General features: G+C 41.3%; 1 protein-coding gene across 5 annotated transcripts; it reads left to right on the top strand.

Annotated features, from left to right (window-relative positions):
- Positions 1-864: 864 nt before the first annotated feature.
- ZFYVE16 (zinc finger FYVE-type containing 16) lies at positions 865-25,036 on the top strand. Of its 5 annotated transcripts, none has more exons than XM_050329687.1 (19): positions 890-1,031; positions 3,057-3,164; positions 6,173-6,281; positions 6,460-8,630; positions 11,597-11,693; positions 12,505-12,678; positions 13,492-13,643; positions 15,558-15,933; positions 16,640-16,762; positions 16,845-17,000; positions 17,608-17,832; positions 18,704-18,786; positions 20,380-20,484; positions 20,939-21,089; positions 21,278-21,358; positions 21,877-22,039; positions 22,308-22,413; positions 22,824-22,988; positions 23,235-25,036. In XM_050329687.1, the coding sequence occupies exons 3-19, from the start codon at positions 6,212-6,214 to the stop codon at positions 23,394-23,396; spliced, it is 4,560 nt and encodes a 1,519-aa protein (XP_050185644.1). In that variant the 5' UTR covers positions 890-1,031; positions 3,057-3,164; positions 6,173-6,211; the 3' UTR covers positions 23,397-25,036. The 5 variants fall into 5 exon arrangements, with proteins under 5 accessions (XP_050185646.1, XP_050185644.1, XP_050185645.1 ...); XM_050329688.1 differs by having other exon boundaries at positions 3,057-3,190; XM_050329689.1 differs by lacking the exon at positions 3,057-3,164 and having other exon boundaries at positions 865-934.
- Positions 25,037-25,509: the final 473 nt, after the last annotated feature.

The following is a 25,509-nucleotide window of genomic DNA, read 5'->3' as shown; positions in this document are numbered from 1 at the left end:
TGCCCCTGCTGGAATCACCCTGTATCCAGTGGGAGCTGATTCAGCCCAGGTCCTGAGCTGTCTTTATTAGTTCCTTCCTCATTTTGGGAGTTCTGTCCTTGTGCCCCATAAATACTGCATTCCCTGTGCCTACTCTCAGTGGAAGTCCTTCCTCCCAGCCTTGTTACCCTCCCCCAGGGCTGAAATCACTGAGACACATCCAGCCCTAAACCTTAACAAGGGCAACAAGGGCAACAAGTTTCACGGCCTCTCTTGCATCTTGGTCTTGAAAGTTACAAAGATCAACCACAGAATGTCCTTTCTTAGGAAAAGTTGGACGCATTCCACGTTTTGCAGCATCAGGCAGGATCCCGGCCCATCAGCCCCCTCTATGGGCAAACTGTTAATCGTTTCTGACCCCGCGATGTCACATCCACGTCACCACGGGCTGGGGGTGTGCGTGACGTCACGAGAACTGGTGGGTGGCTGATTGCGCGGGAGTGACGTCACCGCGAGGTGAGGGGGCGTGTGACGTCACGATAGCGGCGGGGAGTGACGGAACAGGGTGACGTCACCCCGCGCAGGGAGCGCGTGCCCTCGGAGGTGGGGGCGGGAGAGCGCGCGGAGCGGAGCTGCGCCCGTCAATCACACGGTGGCCCCGCCCCCCCCGCCCCGCCCCCCGCGCTGTCACTCACTCAGACGGCCAGGCCCCCCCCACCCCCGGTGGCTCCGCCCCCAGCGGCCGTGGCGGGAAGAGTCTCCGCTGCGCAGGCGCGGGGTGGGCACGGCCGGTCACGGTGACGTCGCGCCCTTCGTGCCCGCGCATGCGCAGCGCTGAGGGAGCAGGGCCGGAGTGGCCGGCGGGGCCGGGGCGGCTCTGGGGGGACACGGTCCGGAGGGGACACGGCCAGCAGGGGACACGGCGGCCCTGAGGGGACACGGCCCGGAGCCGCCGGTGAGGAGGGACGCGGTGCGATCTGAGGCTGCCCCCGGAGGTTTGGGCGTATCAGCGGTGTTTTTGCTTACTGCTGTGCCGCTTGTTTATATATAAGGTATATAGAGTATAATATAGAGAGAGAGTGTTATGTAGGGTATGTAGTGTATAATACAAAGGCTATTATACAGGGTGTGTAGAGTACTATATATATACAAACAGTATTATGTAGGGTATATATAGGGCACATAGAGAATAATATATAGAGAGTGTATTTAGGGTAGATTGACTTATATGGTATATAGAGTATAATACAGAGAAAGAGATGATTATATAGAATATATAAAGTGTAATGGACAATCTTACCCCTGCACTTCCAGGCATTAAAAGGTTGCCAAACATTCCGTATTTCCATGGAGCTGTCCCTGCAGGGCACTGACCACCAGTGGGCTCTGGGCAGGGTCTGGGTCAAGAAGAGAACCCATCCCCCTGCCGGGGCTGTCTCATGCACGTCTGCTCATTAACAATGTAAATCACAGGAGATGGGAATGCTGAGGGAATGTGCCAGGCCTGGTGCAATCCCATTCTCGTGGCTCATTTTCTAAGGCTGAGTAATGCTCACAATAACTGTGAAACAATAACTTGCAGATGGTGGGGGTGGCACCCTGGGCAGTGTGTGGGGCTGTGTCTGCCCAGCTGAGCCTGGGGGTTCCGCACTGGTGGGACTGCCTGCTGCTGGTGGCACTGGAGCACTGCTGACAGTCCATAACTGCGTTCTGGATCCGCTACACTGTGTCCGGGTCTGGGCTCCTCAGGATAAGAAAGACAAGGAGCTGCCACAGAGGTGATGAGGGGTCTGGAGCATCTCCCTGGTGAACAGAGACTGCAGGAGCTGGGCCTGGTTAGTCTGGAGAGGAGAAGACTGAGAGGGCATCCCATCAATCCACACAAATATCCCCAAGGAATGTCAAAGGGTGGTCCCAGACTCTGTTTAGTAGTGCCCAGCAACAAGACAAGGAGCAAAGGCCATAAACTGAAACACAAGTTCTCCCTCAACCTGAGGCAGAACTTCTTTCCATGGCAGAGCCTGGAACAGCTGCCCAGGGAGAGTGTGGAGTCTCCCTCTTTGGAGACATCCCAGAACCCACCTGGACACGTCCCTGTGTCACCTGTTCCAGGGGACCCTGCGTGGGCAGGGGTTGGACTGGGTGATCTCCAGAGGTCCCTTCCAAACCCGGCTGTTTTTTGAATCTGTGATTCTCTGTGTGGTATGAGTGATGCTGTTTTCAGTTCAGGGGGGCAAATTTCTTTGAGTGGAAATGAAAGAGAATCCCCAGGAGTTGAAGGTGATGTTGGGAAAGAGCTGTCACAGTGGTGCTGAAGAAGTTCTGTCCTTCTGAGAAGTCTGTGTTGAACTAACAGAACGTTGCGCCTCAAGCATGGCAGTTTTCTGCGGTGTGCCACATATTTTTTTTCCTTATGTGTCTGAAAACTTCTGCAACTTTTGTCTTCACCCCTTGATTCAGCTCATAATCTTGCTGTGGCAGCAGCAGCTGGAGCTTTTGGGATGGATAGTAAGTTGTCTTGCTCAGCAAGAATAATTTTAGTTTTTATTTGCATTTTCCACACAGCGTGTGTTCAGTTGTACTGAACTTCTCCATCAGGTTGATTGTTGGTGAGCTCCATGTGCAGTTGTAAGCTTAAATGTTTTGTCTGTGGGCCTCAAGCCTATGGGTGGGTTGAGCTGTAGGGGTTTGGGAGGGGGCTGAGAAGGAAAAAGCTGGTGATTCAGTCATTAAATGCCCTGAAGGTGAGAGGAGGCACCCTGTGCTCCGTGAGCTCCTCCCTCCTGGAGCACTGTGAACTTGGTGGTTATGTTTATACCAGAGGCTTTGTTGTGGCTGTGGTAGTTACTGGAAAAATCCACTTCAATCCTGAGGATAACAGCTTTAATACAGCTTTCTGCTCAGGCTAAGTGTAATGATTAAACACAGCGATGGTGGAGCTGAAGTAACGTGACTTAGCAGTGAGTGAAAAGACTTCCCTGGCGACCAGAATTGAGATGGCTCCTGTGGTGAGCTCTCTGCAGACCTGTGTGTGTGTTTCTCTGTCTCTAACCCTCTGTTGTTCCATGCAAAAGCAGGCCTGGCCTCTGCAGGGGAGATCAGCTGTGGCAAACTGGAGATCTGGTGGTGCCCATGTGTGCTGACACTACAGAGAGTGGTTCTCAGGGATTCTTAAACTCCAAAAGGTAGCTTGTCTTCAGACCTTGAACTGGTTAGTTGATAATAATTAACTTACTTGTTCTGGTTTACAAGTTATCAGCATTGAAAACTGCTAACTACCTCCATATAGAGAGACTTTATCTGTAAAAAGGAACGCCTGACATCCAACTTGGCCACTTGGTATCCCAGCAGCTTTGTGCTATCTTCTCCTTTAAATGAGAGTGTGTTGAGAAATCCCCAGTGGAATGTTGGTTCTGAACTCTGTTACAGTTTTAACGTCGCACAATTATTGCCTCTGTTCCGTGGAGTGGGTTCTGTGTGCAGTTTGAAGTGCTGTGTTAGGAGCGTGTCAGACCATGTGTCAGAGCCCTGAGAGGAGTCTGTTCAGACACACACCAAACGTTTACCTGCACAAGTGACGCGTCCAGGGTGCTTTTTTTTAGTACATTTTATGATTTTAATTTTATTTTCCCTTTTCATCATGGACTGACGTTTTAGCTTCAAGTCTTCTTGAACATAAATATTTATCTTAATCTCAAAGCATGTGGTCTTTAACAGAAAGTGATTTAATTATTGTTTAAAAGTTACTTCTACTTTGAAAAAAAAGTCTATAAAATGGAGCTGGTGAGAGCCTGAACTTGTATGTTTCCCTGCACTGTTAGGGACTTAATGCCTCAGATAAAGTTATAAGCATTAAGTTTTAATAGCTTATTTTTAAAAAATGCTGATCTGTGAACCAGTTTGGAGATGATCTAGTGAGTAGATTCAGAGCTGTAGAAAACATGTTTGGAAGACAACAGTTCTTTCTACTTAAAACCATATGTACTGGTGGTGCTCCTGATTTCTGATAATTAGAAGTACAATTCTGTTGTTAGGAGTACGAGTCTTAAAAGAATACTTTATGCTGATCTAGTCTGCTCTGTTTTGGGGGGGTTGATTTTGTTGGGCTTTTTGGTTTTTTTTTTTTATTGTAGGTCTGTTGTAGAAAAGCTGAAAACCTATCAAAAACTTCAAGAAAGAGTAGCGAAATCACAGGAATAATATGCTAGTTATTCAAAGTCAGGTTAATTACTCAAAATGCTGTATTAAGTCAAATGGAACTATTCTGTTTTTAAACCAGATTTAACAAAATGTAACAACATTATTGGGTCAGTAGACTGAGATGTGATAGTCTCCTGAGCTGTCTGTAGAAGTGATTTACTCTGTGTTAAGTAGATTTTGACTTCTTTCCTTTTTCAGAGATCCAGTGGGCCAACGCTGGACAATGCAAATGCATCCTAATCTACCTATTTAGCATTGTAATCTAATAATGCACTTGTGCTTAATTCAGAATTTGTCATGTGCTACTCAAGAGTGCAAAACAATGAATCTAGGTCTTTTAAAGTGTAAGATAAAGATAGATGTAATAATTACTTAACTCTCCTATATATTTTTTTTAATTATGAAAGGGATTTTTTAGAAATTCTGGTGTCATTAAGATATCTGTTGTCTGTACTTTGATATCTCTCAGTGGATCACCAAAAGCTGGTTATCTTGTAAGTGTCTTAAATGAAATGTTGTAATGTGTCCATTTACCAGGAGATCATGAAATGAGGTGATTGTTCAGGCAAGGGTTGCATTCAAATGAGTGAGGAGAAGTGGCATTAAGTATATATCTACTGCTGTTTGATGCCCTCTAGACAGCTGTGAGAGACCTGGGTTATGGTGCTGTGTGAAGACCTTTAATATACTGCCAGTGGATATCAAAAAAATGGTATATTCAGATTGTTCACTTCTGGTTTATGCATGGGCACAAAGTGCTGCCCTGCTGCATACTATTTGTTTCACCTTTCTTATGCCTTGCAAATCTCTACTTGAACTACACATTGCCTTGAAGTATTCTTGTCACATGCACATAAATGTGATGAATAATTAATTATATCACATGTGGTGAGTAATTTCATATTAATGTAAGTGAATGCACCTGATCTGAAGGATTCACTAAAAAGAAATCTTACACCTCAACCGACGAGGTTAAGGTGTAGAGTGTGAATCTGTAGCTGCAGTGTGGCGTAAGTGATGAGAGTGGATTTGAGTATTTGGTCTCTACACTTTTAGAAGCACCAGTACTAGATGGTCAAAATACATTGAATTGGGGTGAGAGATGAAGTTAGCCAATGCAGAGACTGAGTGCACTGATAAAAGCAGAAGAAAAACTAGAGAGACCTCCACAGGTGTAATTTACAGACATTAGACTAAATGGATCTGAGTCCCTTCAGTTTGCTCAAAGGAAGTGTAAATATTGATTTTATTTATAGGGAGTTAACAGTGTGAGTGCTCATCCATGAAAATAGATGTGGACTTAGAAAGCAATTCAGAGTGACCAAAAAGGCATAAAATTGAGTGGCTGGAAAGGTTCATTAAGCAAATGAACCAGGGTGTTTTACAGTGGGGAATGTGATTGATTAACAAGTAGCTCTCTGATGAACTGGTAAGTCTTTTTTAAAAAAAGAGTTTTATGTTCTTGGGGTCTCAGAAGTTTTATTGGTTTTGTGTTTTGAGTAGAATAGAAATGATAAGCTGAATAACCATGCTGGATTTTTAATTTTTATTATTATTTATGCAGTTCAGTTGTGTTGAAGGGTAATAATGGTTTATTTTGGTTTTTGCCTGTGAACTGTGGTATCAAATGTATATGGAGACAAACTAGAAGATCATAATATGCCTTCTGGTTTTAAACTTGCTGGCATCATAATGCCATAGTACATGCTTTCAGATGCACTTGTTTTTTATAAACAAGTGCATCAATTTCGTGATTTAAAGTGGACTTTTGGGTGTATTGTTCATAGTGTGCTGGGTACACTGTGTAAGGCATATTCAAAGTATGTAGAGGCTGCAACCCTATTTGTACTTAGGTTTTGTTTACACGGAGAGAGAGAAGAAGGTGTTAATAAAAAGAAACAAATACCTTACAGAAGTTGTCTTCTGATACTAACAGTTGGGCTTTGTAGACAGGAAACTGCTGTGAATGAGATGCTGTTGTTCTTCTTTGTAGGTTTAAGAAGGGTAAAGCTTCACTGAAACTGAGACTAGAATGGACAGTTACTTCAAAGCTGCTGTGTGTGACTTGGACAAGTTGCTCGATGAATTCGAGCAGAACACAGGTTAGTTCCTGCACTGGCTTGTTCTCCAAGTGGTCAAATGGCTTTTACCATGGAATCCGAAAACAGCATATGCTAAGTGAGAGCTTGTATAGATAAACAGAGGGGATCTAGAGGGTGTACACTGTAGAAGGAGAGGAATCTTACAAACTTTGCTTTGTTCTCTTCTTCCTTAACACAGATGAGTATGACTGCCTTAGAACACCTCAAAACCCGTGTGACTCAAAGCACCATTCCCTCTCCTCAGTCCTGGGGTGCTTACAACATGCATTCCCAGCACCAGAGCTGCCAGAGGATGCTGACAGCTCCCCAGAGAAGACCTGTCTGATTAGCCCCACTGGGACGAGGGGCATGCTGCTCAGTCACTCACCACCGCAGGAGCAGAGTGTTGCTGGACCTGATCTTCTGTCCACTGTGGATAGTGGTTCTTTAAATGAAATGGAGGCTTCCAGCCTGGGGAGGTGTGGCATACCTGTGTGTGATCTTGTTAATGACACGGCTGATTTAATCCATGCTCACCAAGGTTCTCGGAAGTCACAGCCAGATGACTTCCAGTGCAGCCAAGGGTCAACTGGCTTTGGCCTGTCTTGCATACCTGTTCCTATGTGTGTGTCATCATCTGGTTGCAGGGGTGCTTCCAGCACAGAGCAAAGTGATAGGGACTCAATGCTTCAAGATTCAGGATGTCTTACAACAGAGGAGATGAATCATTTAGCTTTAAAATCTGACAGTTACACTACAGGAGAGATCTCGGATTCATGTGATGATCAACACAGGACAGAACCTGTAAAGTACGGTGAAGTACTTGATCAGCCTGAACAAGCTGCTTACCTTGATACTGAATGTGTTCCTGTAACAACACAGAATTCAAATGCAAATGGTCCCAAAGATGAGAAAGCTTGTGAAAAACTGCCTTGTGAACCAAAAGATGATAGTGCATGTTCTGCAGTAAGCAAAGAGATGCATGGAGGAAATGCCATAGGAAAGGGAGACCTAAAAGATGGGAGTAATGCTGAATCCATGCTTTCAGATCTGCCCAAGAAGCATCAGGTGCACAAAACCCACGCATTACCTGGAATTTGTGTTGCACCAGGCTCCTTGTATCAAACTGGAGCTGAAACTTGTGTCAAAGGAGCTGAAGTAGAATTGGAAAAGAAAATCACAGAAGAGAATGTATGTAGTGAAGAACTTAACAGCAGTGAGACACTAAGAAGTGTTTCCAGTTTGCATATTTCAGCTGAGGATGTCCAGACCTCTCTGTCGTGTCTCCCTGTGTCCATGTGCGGTTCATTAGTTGTAACAGAAGAAAAGGTTAATCCTCTACCTCAGAGTGCAGTCACGGAGGTTATTAGTGGCACTGTGGCTGTTTATTCTGGAGCATCTAAAACTGATCCCTCTGGCAGGGAATCCCGTGAAAAGACTGACTGGCATGAGCAGGAAGAATATTTAGCTGAAATCAGCAAAAGTATTGTGGAAAACAGTGAGGATGGAGAACAGTGCAGTGCTGAGAATGTAATTCCTGGTGGTGACTCTCAGGAAATCGAAGCTTTTGCTTCTGCTTTTCTAGACCTTGAGGTTGAGCCATATGGTGTTGGTGTGGACAGCTTCTGTGATGAAAGTATGAGCTCAGTTGTGGCTGATCTTACTGTCGAGGAGAGTGTTATTAAAAGTGATATACTAGTCAGCGACGCTGAGCTTGATGATTTCTTGTATGGACAAAGTCTGCAGTCCAAGGTGTTGAAGTCTTCAGACAACGATGGTAACCTAATAGAAAATGATGCAGATGAAGGGAACGTAACAGATGTGAACAACCTGGATTTCACAGAGGTCACTGAAGAACTTACGCAAGCAAAACTGGAGAAGACAATGAGCATTAATAGTCATGTTAAAGCATCTCTTCCTGCCAACTATTTGGAAGTTGCAGCAGAAGATGCTGTGTCTCATGGTCAGGACGTGACTCAGAGTGGCAGTGAAGCTCTGGCTTCTGATGTTCCTATTGAAGGTGCAAGACCAAAGCAGCTGCTTGGCCTTTCCCAAGGAGCTGCTGGTCAGAAACAACCAGATGGAACAAATGTACTTGAGAGAGAAAACCAGGAACACGGTTCTGTTACCCCAGAAGTTCCCCTCTCAGGCAGCAGTGTAAGTGTAGGTAAGAACTCTGACCCTGGGGAAAGCATCTCTGAAGCTGGAGGAAATCAGACATCTGAAAACACGGAGTCACTTAAAACACCTGCAGCTCTGTTGTGGAAACAGCCACTGTGGGTCCCCGATTCAGAGGCCCCCAACTGCATGAACTGCCAAGTGAAGTTCACATTCACAAAGAGACGACACCACTGCCGGGCTTGTGGGAAGGTGAGTTATGGGAGAGGGGTCCTGTGCTGCTGAAAGGAAATGGATTCTGATTTAGGGATAACCAAAGCACAGCAGGGTGTGGTTTTTCTATGCTCAAAGTATTTTATTTTTAAAAAATTAATTTTTTTTCCGTTCATAGAAACTTAAAAACTGTTGAACAAGACTGATATCTTGTCATATTTTTTGTGAAAATTGTAATTAAAGGGAAGTATGAAGAATGTTCTTTAAATGCTGGCTTGTCTAGTGTTTTGCATAGAACAAGGGAGACAAGGTGATGGACTACTTCATAGTAGTCAGAGTGAATCAGCTTTTTGCTCAGCTTTTAAGTAAAGTAACTTTTAAAAAGTTGAGGTGATGCTGAGAATTCAGGTAAGTGGTTATACTATCTGTAAAGCACTGTCCATGAACCTGGAAGGACTGCGTTCTTTCAGGAGCTGTAACAGCAGTACAAGTGTAAAGGATTTATAGCCTAAATCTGTCCTTCTGCAAGTTTAGATGTATAAGTTTCCAGGGAGGTCATCTCAGGGGAAAATATGTGACTCACCAACAAAGCAAATAGTTGTAGAACATTTTTCAGCCTATGGTCTCCTGCAGTGAGTAAGTGATGCCACATCTTATCCTTAATTCAGAATTCCATTGTGAGCTCCTGTGGCTAACACTTGTAGTGATGCATAAATGGAAATACTGTCAATACTAATGAACTTATTGCTCAGTGGTGCTCTGTAGGATTTAGGAATGAGGTGATAGAGGAAGGACTAGTGTCAGTACTAACTTTTTGTGTCCCTGGTGCTAAGAAGCATCTGGAGAGGCTAGGTAGGGTTTTTTTCCCACTTCTAGCACTGTGTGTTCAAAGCTTGGTACTCGTTTATTTCAATTGCAGTAGGTGTGAACTAAAATGTAGGTCTGAATCTTGAGTGCCAAGATAAGGAAGAACTCATTGTGCCAACCTAGAACATGTTGAACTTACTGCCACAATATCCTGTTGAGGTTCTGTAATGGTTTAAAATTCAGTTCTTCAGAGTGAGTTTTGTTTTAGTCATAAGACTGACCAATTTTAGGTTCCTGTTTTACATTTTACTGTGAAGTTCCTTGCACCTTGTTTGGAGTGGGAATGGAAGACACTTCACTACACATCCCTCTTTATAACTATAGTGTGTTAGCTGAGGGACTTTTGGCACAACAACAGTGTAATTAGAGGGAGCATCACAATCTGTGTTCATTAGGACAGCAAATGAAGCACTATATCTATAAGGTATAGATAGTGCTATGCAGTTGTAACTCTGGCCTAGCTTTTCTGAACGTCCAACAGCTTAACTTTTTGACAGACTTTTTGTCTTTTTAATATAACTTTTTGTGTTAGAAAAAAACAAACATTCCTTGTTAAGATGTTGTGTGTTGTTTTTTCAGCCACCTGGTACATAAGGAAAAATTGGTAGGAATTCACAATTGTGAGGCCAAACAGCTTTGCAGTTCCTTTACTGAGGTGTTTGTCTCTCGTGGTGCCCTTTCTAGCTCAACCAGGATCAATTCCTTCACTCAGCAGCCCCATCTTCACCTCCTTTCCCTTGTCCCTTAGCTTGTCTTCACCTTTTAGATGCATTAGGATTAATTTTCCTGCTATCCTCTGTGGGTCCCAGTGTCACCAAGGATATGAGAAGAATCCGCATTGCAGAGGATTGTGCTGTCTTAGCATTTGAAACCTTAAAATGGATTGTGGCTGATTAGCAATTAATCCTTATCAGTTACACTGTTAACATCTTTACTGAGCATGTGTGGTTTCAGTTGAGGTAAATTAGGTGTGGCACTAATGCAGCAGCACTTGAAATAGTTTCTTTTTTCAGCTCAGATTGCACCTATTACTGTTTTTATAGTGACCTTTCCTACTTAAAGAAGTTCACTTGTAAAACTTGATTTTTTTTCTGTCACCGTTTTAGTTTTAGTTTTGTTTTTGTTTTTTTTTCAGTTGATCCACTTTGTTTTCCTAGAGGTAATTAGGAGTAGAAAAAACTTTGAATGTTCTTTCCACTTACTGAACTCTGGTCAGTGGCAGAAGGGTTCTGTCAGATCAAGGTTTCAGGAGACCTTTTGTAAGGCTGATACTCTAGAGTCTGCTTATGGCTAAAAATGGTGTGACATTCTGAAAACTTGCAGATCACCCTTGAAAGAACATAAGGGAAAAGCAACAAAAGCTCTAGTTATTTATGTCAACTCTTGTACAAACCCAGCTTTACTAAAGACATAACTTTTTGAAGGGGATTGTGCAGGTGTGGTCCAGGCTAATGAGACACACTTTTTTCCCCATCTCTGCTTAAAAATAGACAAGATGTATATGCTTTTGGAGTAGAAGAGCACGTTCTGTTCTTTCAAAGCAGCTTTCTTTTCAAATACCCTGCTGAAGGGAGCTTGTGACATGAAGGCAAGGGTGCTTATTCTTCCTGAGAGAGTAGGAGAGCCTACTTAGCTGATATGGCACCTGAGCCAGCCTGGGTGAGCAGCTCGGGAAGCTCTGGCTTACGTTGTTGTCTGTGAGGTGGAAGAGGCAGCTTGGAATTTCATAGCAAACTAGTAACACATGTTATGGAGAGATTTGGTGCAGCTGCAGTCACGATCCTAAAGCAGTAAAGCAAATCTGACCCACTTCTGGGGCTTGTTGCTGTTGTTTAATGTAAAATAGTTACGGGAAGAACTAGGAGTGAATTTAGGAATAGGTGTTGCAACCTGAAATTCTTTTCATCACCCCAGATAAGAATTTTAATATAATGCCACTTGTATCCTGTGTGTTGTTGCTTTTTGTTGTGCACATGTTGTGGGTTTTGTTCTTGTTTTTTTTTTCTTAGCTTGAATATAAGGTTGCAGATGGTTTCAAATGAAACAAGTATATTTTTCAGAAGAGTTTTCCAATTCCTGTGCAATTGTAGACCACACAATATGTCTATAATATTTAATCCAGTCCTTTTCTGATTCAGGTTTTTTGTGGTAGCTGTTGCAAACGAAAATGCAAACTACAGTACATGGAGAAGGAGGCAAGAGTCTGTACGGGCTGTTACGATGACATTAATAAAGGTAAAAAGTTTTCTTTGAGTAATTGCAGTAACTAGTAAAGTATCCCTTTAACCTTTGCTCTTTTTGGGGAGCTTGATTACTTTAATTGGTGTATGCTTTCCTGTTGCTGAGATGGAGGGATGAAGAGAATTGGATTTCAGTTCTTGTGTTAAACTTTGAGTAGCAAGTTGGTGATTTTTATTAAAAAAAAAAAAAAAGTAGTTTTTAACTCTGTAAGACTAAATATGAAGCTATACTGTTGGTTCATCTGTGACAGGGATTCTGACAAAAGTGATCCTGCCTCCACAGTAGCCTTCTGGGTGTTTAAAGGCCATGTCCCTGCTTGTTCTCACATGTTATTTGCCCATTTTATGTAGCTTCCTGTCCTGGTGTTTTTACAAGTCACATAACAGCACTGCAGTAATTGAACCATCAGATATCCTTTCCTTAGTTGGAAGCTAAGCATGGGTGCTTATGGAAACATCTGGAGAAAAAAATGAGGTTTTGTTGTTTCATATTTAAATAACAACTTGAAAACATGCTAGATTTTTAATATGCCTCCTGAATGGAATTTGACTTGATAAATGTGATCTATGTGTTTGCACCAAGGTATGCACTGCAGCAGTACCAGGAGGTACAGGGGGTTTCTGTCATGAGAACCAATCCGGCAAATATGTGGGCAGAAAATAAATGTAAATTTTCTTCCCTGCAATAGTCTTGAGTGTGCAGATCACAAACTGTGCACTGCTTTTGCCAAAAAACCCCACCCAAAGTACTACACTGCAAATGAAATATAATCGAGAGATCTTAAAAATTAACTACATTTTTTCAGCACAGGCATTTGAAAGGATGATGAGTCCAACTGGTCCTGTTCCCAGTTCCAGTGTCTCGTCTGAACATTCTGCTGTTCCACCTGTAGAGGAAGCCCAGATACCTGGTAGTGCCAGCTCCCCTTCACCTTCTGCATTGTTGCCTATCTCAGCCCTTAAACAACCCAGTATTGAAGGTACAGATGCTATAAACAGTATAGATCTAACGCTTCTAGGGTCTCTTTGGAAAGAGTTGCTTATTGCATGTTGGATTTGTACTTGGTATATTTTTTATACATTTTTTGGTGGTATTTTTTGTAGGAAATACAAACTCCATGAATGGGACACTGGACAGTTACTTTCACTTCCTAGTTTTGGTGCCAGGTGCAAGTCGGTCCTAAATCTCTGTTTATGAAATTTGGATGTTGCTTTTTTCATTGCCTTCTCTTTTGTGTAACTGTTACTTTTATAATTTTTACATGTCTTGGGAGATCTCTGGCTTGTGTTGTGACTGCCAGTCTTACAGTAAAAAACAAACAGTAGCTGTTTAGGGAAAGTTGAAAAGGAGCTGTAGAGGTTCATTCTCTGTGTAAATAAAAATGATTAGTGGCTAAGTAGTGTCTTTGTTCCACTTTTATTAAACATCTGACCTTCTTCAATGAAAATAAATTTTTTAACAAAGTGATAAATTAACTTTTTTAGAGTGCATTTAATCTTTTAGCTGTAATATGCACTTCATTCTTACCTTAGTACAGAGGGATGATTGAGGTATTCCCTTACTAAGATATGACTTAATAGATTTAATTGTAACATGGTAGGTCCCAAGTAGGAGATTTTTCTGCATGTGTTTGCCTGACTGGAGGCTGACTGGTGTCAAACTCTACCTCTGCTTAATTCCACTGAACAGATTCTCCATGTATTTGACGAGGAGAAGGGACTTACTTTTTATCCCTTTCAGGCACTGGAACAGTGCGATAACATGCAGGTTTTGTTTTCTTACCCTCTCCCAGGGCTGTGTCCCAAAGAGCAGAGGAGGGTCTGGTTTGCAGATGGTATTTTGCCCAATGGTGAAGTGGCAGACACAACAAAACTGTCCTCTGGAACCAAGAGATCGTCGCAGGACTTAAGTCCAGTGAACCCTGACTTGCCAGAGACTCACCCGGTAGGAGTGTGGAAGTGTGTAAATGTGCATAAATTACCTGTTAAATACCTCTGCCTGCTATTGATGGGGCCTCTTACATCCATAACAGTTCTGCTTTTGGAATCTGAGACAGTATTTGAGTATTTTTTTGAAGTCCTTGCATTGAAAAACCCTGTAGTAATTTTCATTTCTAGGAAAACTGAAGGAAGGTTTTCAAAGGAAAATCTTTTTTGGTTTGGGGTGTCTGTGAACTTCAAAAATGGTATGGCAGAAAGTTTTCCAAAACAGGTCCTTTTTGTACATAGCCTTTGATTAATTAGTTTTGTGAAGGTAACCTCAGCTACAGTTCTTAAACCTGTCACTAACAACAGGCTTGTAGTAGAAGTTTGTGTTTGCTTTTGGGTTTTATTTTTTCCCCAGTGGTTTGCTGTAGTTTTCCTGTTGGATTAGACTAGCCAGAATTTGCTTAATGCCCCAGAATACTCCATTGTAGGGTGCAGCAAAGTCTGTGTATTGCTTCTAACGTGAACTAATATTAAACTGAGAGGGGGATTGGCTTTTTTTATCATGGATCACATTCATGGTGTTGAACTATCCACACTTTACAAGAAAAGCCCAAAGAAGAGGTCTGAGTTTGCTGTGGAAATATTTGGAGAAGTTCCTCAGCTGAAGCCTTTTTAAGGTAAAACATAGCTCTGACATGCTGTCTCAAGTGATAACATAAAGTCTATAATTCTCACGTGACCCAAGAGTTTTTAAAATACATTGGTAAAATCCTAGACCAGATCATTATTATTTGTATATGGAGGATCTGGACACTTAACAGGTACATAGCATGTAAATCAGCTTTTATTCATGAAGAGCAAATAATAGTAGATGTGAATTCTTTTGAACAAGAAAGGACTCCAAGGAGTTGCAGTTATTAAAAGGTATGGCCTGTCTCACATTTTGGGGAAAGAGTAGGATATTTTCACTTGCAAAATATGAGCAATGTCTAAAACTAAAAGCATCATGGACAAAGTGAGTGGGATACAGTTGATCGATGCTTGGTTTAAGCAGCTTCAGAAGCTCAAACAAAACTGCCACAGTGCAGCTCTAAAGCAAAGGTAACACAAAATTCTGACTGTGAAGGTAAAAAATACGAAGTGATATGGTAAAACACCAGCAAGAAATGCATGGGGAAGAAGTCTGTTATTGGCCAGCGTAGTTCATGTTTCTGTCTGTGTGTTTTTGGGGTGGTACTTGTGGAGTTGGTGCCCTTTTATTTTTTGTTCTCTGGTAGTGTGTTCAATAAACAGAGGATTTGCTGGAAGTTGATGGGACATCAGGAGAGCTCCTACAGGGCATGCATAGAATTGTCAGGTGTTTTCCTTGTCTTCCCTATGGAGACAGAATGCCAGTCTAATGTACTTGATAGCGCACCTCTCAGGGTTTTTTTTGCTTGTTTTATTTTTTAATGAAAGCTGATATCCCGATGTGCCCATGTTCACAAGTTGTCACACCTGTCTCACTGGAGAAGCAGCATAGATTTGACTCAAAATTAATCAGATGTACAGAGGGTAGAAGTACGTTTGCAGTACTGAACTGCTGATCCAGGTGATGGCAACACTCAGTAGGTGTGAGTGGCAACATCAATAGCAGACAGATTCCTGAAGAGGTACCTGGTGTGTTGATTATGTCACATCTGACTGTCTGTGCTAGAACAACGATTTGTGTTGCCAAACAAACAAATTAATGATGCAACTTCACCTGTGTAACTCTTAAACATTAAAAAAAGAAGATCCAGGAGTGATTTGGTGGCTTTCTTCTTGTTAGGAGGAAATGCATCCTCAGCATTTGTGAGAGCTTGCTTTCTCTTTTTGCATCTAGAATGCAGATAATGAAAGTTTAGCTGGTTGTGGGACAATGTGGAATTTCTGTTATTTCTTTTCCTAGGCTGCAAACCGAGAGGAAGATGACATGTTAACTGATGTAAATCAAAAACAGAAGGAAGAAATTGATATTATGACAAGAATGGAGGAATCACATCCTTCTGTTCCTTCAGACAGTGCACAGCAGGGTGTCCCAGGCCAGAGTGAGGTGGTGCCTAGTTACAAATCTGTAACTCCAGGAACTGAAGAGTGTTCTACCGCAGAGGCCGAGAAGACAAGTTGTAGTGCAGTGGATCAGGCTGCACGTCATGTGTCTATTAGCCCTTCAAGTTACAGAGCACTGTGTGGGATCGAAAAGTGTGTGCGAAGAGACATCAGCCTTATTCCTGATGGGGATAAGCTGCCACCACTTCTGCTGGCAGTGGGTGAAAAAGGGAAGGGTAAGATCTGAGAAAACTGTTAATATTTAGTCAGAGAATTATAGATTGGTTTGGGTTGGAAGGGACATTAAAGCCTATCTGTTTCCACTCCCTGCCATGGGCAGGGACATCTTCCGCTATCCAAGGTTGCTCCAAGCCCTGTCCAACTTGGCCTTGGACACTTATAGGAATGGGCCAGCCACAACTTCTCAGGGCAGCCTGTGCCAGGGCCTCACCCTCCTCCCCCGTCACAGGGAAGTTTAAATCACCTGCTGCAAGATTTCTAAATATGAACTCGCAAGCATATGTGTTCTAATACAATTCTGCTGTCACTTATTTGTTGCGTACTGGATTCTTGGATAACTGAACACACGTTATTAACAGGATCTGTGTGTTAAGAGAAGGATACTTTGTCATTTGAATACATTATAGTGGTGTCTATGCTCACCAGTGGTACCTGACAGTATCAGTGCATGGATGAGGAGCCAGCACACACAGTCAGTGATTTCCAAAGCAATGGTAGCCCCAGTTTGCACCTTTGTTAGAAGCTGCTACTTCAGTGTTACATGTTCCTTGAATCTTAGGGTGAGCTGTTCATTGGTTGATCTGCAGCTGTTCTAAGTTTGGGAATAACTACCACTCTCTTAAGGGTCATATGCTATGAACTAATGCTTGGTTTGGGTCACTGGCTGGTGTGTTGAACTAAATTCTGTGTTTATTTATTTAGATCCTGTGGTGGAGGAACATCCATCTCACCAAAAGATCACCTCGCTGCTAGGGGAAGGAGGTCCTACTCTGTTAACTTTTATCATAAATGCAAACTTGCTTGTCAATGTCAAGCTAGTAACATGTAAGTATTGCACATTTTCTTTTCCATTAAATCCAGCTTTGTTTTTCAAACAGCATTACTGTGGTGTCTTATCTTCTTAAAGGTTCCTCAGAAAGGTGCTGGTGCTTCTCCACCAATGGACTGCATGGTTTGGGTCAGGCAGAAATTGTCATTCTGTTGCAGCGTTTGCCAGATGAAGATGTTTTCCCCAGTGAAATGTTCAAATTATTTCTTAACATCTATAAGGATGCAATGAAAGGTGTGTAATTTTTAATGTCCAACTTTATATTTATAGTATCTTCTTGCAGATCTTTGAAGTTGAATGTTGAGATGTAATTTTTCTTGAAGTATTTTTAACTGTCTAATGATTCTGATGAAAGACCCTGCAGTGTTAGGCTTGGGTTCTAAATAACAGAAATAAAAGAATTTCTTTGTTTCCTATACTTCTGTAAACATCCTGTTTCCAGGTTTTCTTTTTGTTGTTTAGTTACATTGTGTTGGAGATCCTGGGTATAAGCCCTCGAGTCTGTGGTTTAGAGCATCTGGCATGGTATTTTGTAGAAGTGCAGTGCTGATGTATGTAAACATTTTAGGTCTGTTGATGGACGTTCACCACCTATTGTGTGCCAGAACATTGAACACTTCAGGATTTTTGGAATTTGTTTGAAGTAAAACGAGTTTCATATTCAAATTCATTTAGTTACAAAATACAGAGTGCTTATTCTGTGGGTTTAGATGTCTCACAGACTTCAGGAGGGTCTGAAATCCACCTGCAAGTCTGTCAGAGGTCACTGGTTAGAACAGTTCTCTTGGCACTAACGTTTGGCTGATCCAGATGTGCAAACTCTCTGTCCTTCTTTCTACAGGAAGGTTTGTAAGAAACATGGAAAACATTACTTTTACTGAAAACTTTCTCAGCAACAAAGAGCATGGAGGATTCCTGTTTGTTTCACCAACTTTTCAGAAACTTGATGATCAGATTCTACCAGATAACCCTTTTCTTTTTGGTATTCTCATCCATAAGCTGGAAATACCCTGGGCTAAAGTGTTTCCAATCCGTTTAATGTTGAGATTGGGAGCAGAATATGGGGGTAAGTTTTAACACTTTCAATAGCTGTATAAATGTCAAGTTCCCTTTGGAAAATACAAGGGTTTTTTAGACAAGTAAAATATTTAAAATCATCTTAGCAGTATTTTATGGTACACCTGGGTAAGACTGACATCGGAAGGGCACCTATTGAAATACTTGGGAATGTTCATGGTCATGCTGGACTGACTTTTCTTAGCTGATGAGAATGCTAAGAAGCCAAAACTGATGTGAAAAAAACCCTGATGTAAAAATGTCTGACTTTTTTTGTTGTAGGAAAAAGGGTTGAAGGGACGTTCACAAGCCCAGTTTACAACTCTGACAGAATGTGGGGTTTTTAATTACTGAAATTAAATATATTGGCAAAATATTACTGGTTCGTAAACTGAGGCAGGTATTGATTACCTACAAGAATACACTGGAAACATCTAGGCCTGTGAAAAGGCAGGACCCCACCCTTCTAGAAGCTGCAAGTCTGTCATTATGTACCACTGCCTTGTTCAAGGACTTCTGGAGTCCACGGTGGAACACTTCCAGCCAGGCCCATATCTATGTAGTGACGAGGATGGTAGCTGCTTTGTTCTTTCTCCTACCAAACTATTCATTGTGTTTTGGTTTTTTTGATCAGTTTTGTAGGATTTAACCATAGGTGAGAAAATCACCAGGTGGCTGAAGGACAGCCCATGACAGAGAATGAGAGGGGCGCTCTGCTGGCTTTGACTGGGCAGATAATGAGATTAAGGAACAGGTTATAGCTGAAAATATGCTATATAAATACTTTGATTAGGAAGTTTTAGAGTTGTTGATAGGTAAACAACCTATCATAAAAATACGTTAATACATTAAAAATCCCCTTTTTCCTTCCTTGTTCCCAGCCTATCCAACTCCTTTGGTGAGTTATAGGCACCGGAAGCCACTTTTTGGAGAGATTGGGCATACAATTATGAATCTGCTTGTTGTGAGTAAATGTTTTGTTATCTTCCTCTTGTAATTTAAATTATGTAAAATATCCTCAAAATTCTGAACCTTGAAAGCAGTGGGTTTTGGTAAATTTAAAAAGCAAATGTTTTTGTTCTTCATACTTGACTTGAAACTTTCTTAAGCAGAGGGTGAGTGAGTTTGGAAAACTGTTTGTTTCACCTGGTATTGTTATGCATCAGTTCTGGTGGTGAGGAATGGCTTTAAAAGATTGAGAGAAGTGTTGACATTTGCATTGAAGCTGGTAGTAATCACTGTTCAGGTGCATTTTTCTCTTCCAAGCATCAGTGTGGTGCAGCAATTCTGGTCTTAAGTCTGACAATATTAAATGTAAAGCAAGATGCTGTGGAGTAACTGTAGGAGGAATTACTTACCACAATTAACCAGCCTGAGTGACTTTTGTGAAGGAGTTTCTGGCAAAATCGTAAGACTAAGTCAAGTCTGGAATTCATGGTGTTCCCTGTGGCATTCCTCTGTTACCCAGACAATTTGATTTAAACTTCCAGTAAGCCTGTTCCTTGTTAATGTAGGAATCTTACCCTGTAATTCCATGAGCTATCTCCCAGCGTGATTGGTGATGTGACGATACCAATGTGTAACTGCATTCTCAGAGTCTGAGGAATCTTAATGTTGTGCTGCTGCTGATGGGGGGTTCTGTGGAATTCTACTGGGCTTCCCCTTCACAGCTGTGTCAGCTTGAAGCAGGCAGTGGGAATATTCTCCTTGGCACAAGTTTTTATCACTAGATGACTGCAAAATATTCTCTTGGTGGTGCCTTGGTATCTGTGATGCAGATCCTCAGTTGAAGATCGTACAAAACCTCTCACCACACAAGTGACTGAGGCTGTCGTAACTGATGGAGGCAAAGGGCAGCTGTGATTTACATCCTTACTGTTGCTCAAATTATGTCTGTTCCATGGCAACCTGGAGTGCACTGAGATGTGTTTGTAAATGCCCTTCTTGTGCTGATTGAGGAAGGTACTGATTGCCTGGCTCAGCTGGTGAAAAGAGCCTTTTTATACCTTTTTTTCAGCTGAGCTAGTGAAGGCAAATGAGACCATTTCATACCTAATGTTGTTGTTCTAGGAAAAAAACAGAATTTTGCAGAAGTGGATGAGATGATGGATGATGTCAGAGAAAGGTGTAAGAAAGGGTGCAGTATATTCAATTAATAAGTCAGCCAGTTGGAGCTGTAGGGGACAGGGTGTGAGCCTGGAAACAAACTCATTTAGATGATGGCTTCCATGCTTCACTTTTCTATCAGAGAGGGAGGGTGTTGAAGTTTTTCCTTCCCTAAAAGAGTAAAATCCTAATGTGTACGAAGTAGCCATGATCTAAATAACCCACTGGTAAACAGACCTACCTTGTCATGCTACAAGTTTGTTAATACATTCACTAAGGTACCTGTCACATACATCCCAGTAGGAAAAAAGGAATCACTAAGTTTTTAACCACTCTTAATGTCTTTACTTTTTAGAAGTCCCAGAGATGTATTTTTATCTAGGTCGTTTTTGTTGTAAAAGATAAGAAAACAATAAATTGTCTCCTAATGTAAATACTTTGTCTGTTATAGGACCTGAGAAATTATCAGTATACTTTGCATACCATAGACAACCTTTTTGTTCATGTGGAAATGGGTAGAAGCTGTATTAAAATACCCCTAAAGAAGTATAATGAGGTGAGTAAAGTCATCTTGATTAGCTTTCTAATCCAAGCTGCTTTAATCATTATTTTTCATATAATGCCAGTCACAACTTTACCATGAGCTCTTCTTTAAAAAAACCTTTCTGAACTGTTATATTGACCTAAATATGTAATGGGGGGAGTATAAAATTACTTGAGCACACACCCTTCCTTCCTGCATATGCTGAAAGTTGGAAAATGATGAGTTGAGATTTAGGATAACTGGTAAGTGCTGAAAAATCAGCAGTTTCTTCCAAATCTTTTAGTATTTTCAGGGATTCTCTCATACACATTTCATGGTGATGGTGTTTTGCTGAAGACTTTAAAAAACAAACAAACAAAAATTTACCAAAAACAAACAAAAAACCCCAAACCAACCAACCAAAAAAAAACCCTACTTGAATAGTAAGTGCAATTTGTCAGTGTAATGACAAATTTTGTATTGACAGATAATGAAGGTGATAAATTCTTCTAATGAACATGTAATTAGCATTGGAGCAAGTTTTAATACCGAAGCAGATTCTCATCTGGTGTGTGTGCAGAACAAGCATGGTCTCTATCACACACAGGCAGTCAGTGCCATGGGACATCCCAGGAAAGGTAAGTGCTTTACTGGAGAAAAAAATCACATTTCTAGAGCAGAAATGTAAGTTCACTGTTAGGCTGCGAGGAAAATGCAACTCTGGTGTCACACTGAAATGTGTTTAAAAAGGAGTGTAAGTGGAATGTTAGTAATGGCTGACTTGAGTGACACGAAGTGGTGCTCACTTTGTTTCTACTTTTTCTAGTTACAGGTGCAAGTTTTGTGGTGTTTAATGGAGCCTTAAAAACATCTTCAGGATTTTTAGCTAAATCCAGTATAGTTGAAGGTAAGAATTTTGTCCTGTGTATTTTCCTCTTTAGAGAACTTATAAAAAAAATAAAACTAGCAGTCTTGGGTATGCCTCAGTAAGCTAAACTCTTCAAGTTTTTTTAACTTCATAGAAAACCTGTTGCAAACAAAATGCCGTATAAAAAAATACGTTAGTTCAGCTACTTGTTATAAACATACAAAGTTTTCACTCTCTTTAGTCAGTGCAAGTCTTTCCTTTATGGAGCTATTTTCATTGCCATATTGCTGAAATACATATATTGGCACATAAACGAAAAAAAAATTCTAAGAGTAGTCCAAGAATGATTTAGCCTTCGTTCTGTTGACAAAAAGGGTTTTTTTCTTCCTCTTTCATGTAACATTTAATGATGTAGTTCACGGATGGAGTCTTTTGGTGCTTTTATTAATGAGCTGTAGGGGTGAGTTGATCCCACTAGAATTTAAGCCATGATTCTACTAAAAAGCTGTGCTGCTCTTCCTGTAGATAATTTGGGATTTTAACTGGATTTGTTCTAGATGGACTAATGGTACAAATAACACGAGAAACTATGGAAAGCCTACGTCAGGCATTGAGAGACAAGAAGGACTTCAGAATTACCTGTGGAAAAATAGATACGGGGGATGTAAAAGAATACGTGGATATTTGCTGGGTAGAAAATGAAGAGAAAACAAACAAAGGGTAAATGTACTGCCAAAGCAGAACATCTTAGAGAATTCTTCTTTCCAGTGTTCAGATTTTTGCCTTTAGTTTCCTGAAATTAATCTAAAGTATTTTTATTGAAAGACAGTGATCCATACCTTAAATGGTTTATAGCTTTTTAAAACTGCAAGATTTGCTTTATATTAAGTGCTTTACTTCCCTATTTATTTCTTTATTTCATACAAGTGACTCAATCTAAACCATAAAATGTTGTTTTAATTATTAATCATACTATTGTCTTCCATAGAATTTTAAGCCCAGTTGACGGAAAATCAATTGGAGGAACTCAGAGTGAAAAAGCACCACAAGGCAGAGACTTCGAAAGAGAGGGAAAAGTTATGAAGTGCACTGAAGTTAGTGAATTACATTGTTCTTGAGCCTTTTTTGCTACTTTTTGAATAGTTAAGGGGTAAAATGAATTGTACTAAGTGATACTACTAAAAAATATGGCTGCTTTGATGTGTAGCCACAATGACAGGCAGAATGTTCTCTGTGGCTCTGTGGTGAGTTTACATACTTTTCATTTTTCTCCCCTGAAAAAGACTGGAAGTCTGTTAGCTAGACAGCTCTGTAAATGCATAGCCCAGTCATTCTATGGGCACTGAGGTGTTGTGATGGAATAGCCAAAACACTTGGCTGCTTTGGCAGCCAATAAGCACTAGTGCTTGCTCTGCTCTGTGTTATGTGCACACTGAATTACTCTTTTTTCTTACATGGAATGTAACCAGGCTGCTCACTGTTCTTACCCTTTCTCTGGTTTCAGGTTTGCTATTTTGTGAAGGACAATGAACTCTCCAGTGCTGTTCCCCACCAGTTTGCTAAAGAAATTGCCACTGCCTGCAGCACTGCTCTCTGCCCTCACCTCAAAACCCTGAAAAGTAACGGGATGAATAAGATAGGCCTGAGAGTTTCCATTGACTCAGATATGGTAATCTTTCAGCTTTCATTGCAGACTCCCCATTTCCACTGAAGTATGTTCCCTTGCACAGACCCTCGATCTGTCCCTGACTGTTTTAAATATTTTGCTATACCCCAGGTGAAGAAGCTGCTTTAGTGGCTTTTCTCACATCATGCCAGCTGAAATATTCTTTTACTGAGATACTACACTTGTAGTGTTGTCTTTTTGATACAAAAAGTATTAATTAATATAAATATTAATGTGTTTCCCTCCTAGGTTGAATACTTAGCTGGATCTGGAGGTCACCTTCTTCCACAGAACTATCTGAATGACTTGGACAGTGCTCTGATTCCTGTGATTCATGGTGGAATGTCAGATCCTACCACTCTACCACTGAAAATGGAATTAATATTTTTCATTACAGAACACTTGTTTTGATGAGGCTGATGACAGGCAATATACTGATTTGCTAGATCTGAACACCAAAGTTGTAATGCCACAAACACTAAAAATGTTAGTTTCTAAACCTGTTATGTTTAATAGCTTTTCAAACTGTTTTTTTAACCCCCTCAGATCCTTCTCTGGTTACTCTACCACAAAGGAATTGTAGTTTGTAATGTATCCTAAAGTTCTGAAAGTTTACACTTAATACAGGTGCAGAAGAGAGCAGGTTTTGTTATTCTTTACACAGCTGTAGCATTGACAATGCCAGTGTAACTCCAAGCCATACTGCCTTGCCTCAACCTCAGATAAGTGTGTTACTATGAGTTGCTACGGTTAAATGTAATCTCTGCAGAGAGTGCTTCCCACCTGCAAAGCTGAAGCAAAGCTGGCCCAGAACTGTTCCCCTGCCCTCTGAGGTGCAAACATGAGACCCTCTGTAGCTGACTGTGAGCCCCGTGTGTCAGGGCAGGGAGAACTCTGCAGGTGTGTTGAAGACTTTGTGGGTGAGCTCCTTAACATGGGGATTGATGCTGGTGCTTCAGAAACATATGCTCTGAATTAATGTTTTGTAGAGTAACTGATTTCTTTCTTGTATTTATAATGTTTTATCTAACTTAAATGGATGCTATTTTTATAAAAAGTGCTTTTTTTTCCTTTACTGCGGTTTAGAAGTCCTGATACAATTTGACCTTTCAAGGATTATAAAAAAAAGATTAGCCTTGATGTAATCTACATGTAGCAATAAGTCAGACAAGAACTCTGCAATATTTTTTCTGCTGCTGTCTGCTGCTTTTGCCACCTTCTCGTAGACACCTTTACTTTCAGGGAGCATAGATGTATTAAGTGTGAATTTTCATGAACTGATCGATTCTAGCAGAAGGTGTCCCTGCCTATGGCAGGGGTGTTGGAAGGTTCCTTCCAACCCCAACCATTCGGGGATTTTTAGTATACTTGAGTTCTTGCATAGTATGTATTTTTGATACTAGGTCACTTAGATCTATTTATGTATTTGTGATGCATGTGATTTGTACTGAGGTTCGTGGAACCACAGTGCAAGTTTGGTAACTGCCACAAAACTGTTTATCAGGAACAGAACCAAAACTAAATATATACAACATCTGTATTGTTTTCAGTAGAAATGCTGGTACAATTTTATAATGGAAGTATTAAAACTTTGATGCCTTCTTGATGCTAATAGGGGATATTTTATGTTTTTGTATCAAAAACAATTTGTAAATTAACCTTTAACCTAATCTGCTCTTCTGTTACCTGTGCTTTAACACACTGGTTCTAGAAGGGTTCAGGCTTCAAGATCTTACCCTGGAGGAAACTAAGCTGCATTTCAGCTACTTTGTGCTGACTTCTTCAGAGACACTGCCCTTCTGGAGAAGGGTTTGGAGCCACACCACGCACAGCAGGAACAAAACATGCCCTTGTTGGAAAAAGGCTGCCCCTGAGCCCTCGAGGCCAAGCAGCATTTCAGGGCTATGGTGGGGCCAAAGTGGCTGTGACGAGCACCCTGCACCCCACGGGTATCTGCAGGGGTACCCAAACCAACAGCTGCCTCTTGGCACTTACCGTCTACTAACTCCTTTTCAGTAATGATCAATAAAGTTAACTACAGTTGCTTGCAATCTCTGTCTGTTATTTATAGTAAAACAGAAAAAAAACACATGGTTTGGTGGATGTGTCCTGTCTTTGGAGCTTTCTTGGAACTCCTGACGTTGTCCACAAAATCTGATTTGTCATCAGCCAATAATTACACACCTGAGAGACACTGAATATTTATTTCAGAACTCCACAGGCCATCAGTTCTCAGTGTGTTCCACACACACAACTGGACTTTCTGTGCCATCATTTATACACAGGAATCCAGAGTTAGTAACTTGCCAAGCACAGCCCCTCTGTCAGGATTGATTAGTTATCTCCATACAAGTTACACAACCCAGCCAATTTCTACAGGTGCTCAGGGGAAGAAGGGTCTGCACCCGGGCTGCTTGTTTTCTGATCTGTAGGTGTGGGGTTTAGTACTGTAATGAACACAGTTCAGCCACAGGATACACACACCTTGAGTATTTTGCCAGTTAGCAACGTGTACATAAGCACA

This window comes from Myiozetetes cayanensis, unplaced genomic scaffold (genome assembly GCF_022539395.1).
Source record: "Myiozetetes cayanensis isolate MyiCay16 unplaced genomic scaffold, myiCay2020 scf4, whole genome shotgun sequence".
NCBI classification, from domain to species: Eukaryota; Metazoa; Chordata; class Aves; order Passeriformes; family Tyrannidae; genus Myiozetetes; species Myiozetetes cayanensis.
The sequence above is the reverse complement of the archived record's forward strand: the minus strand, read 5'-3'. Positions and strand labels throughout refer to the sequence as shown.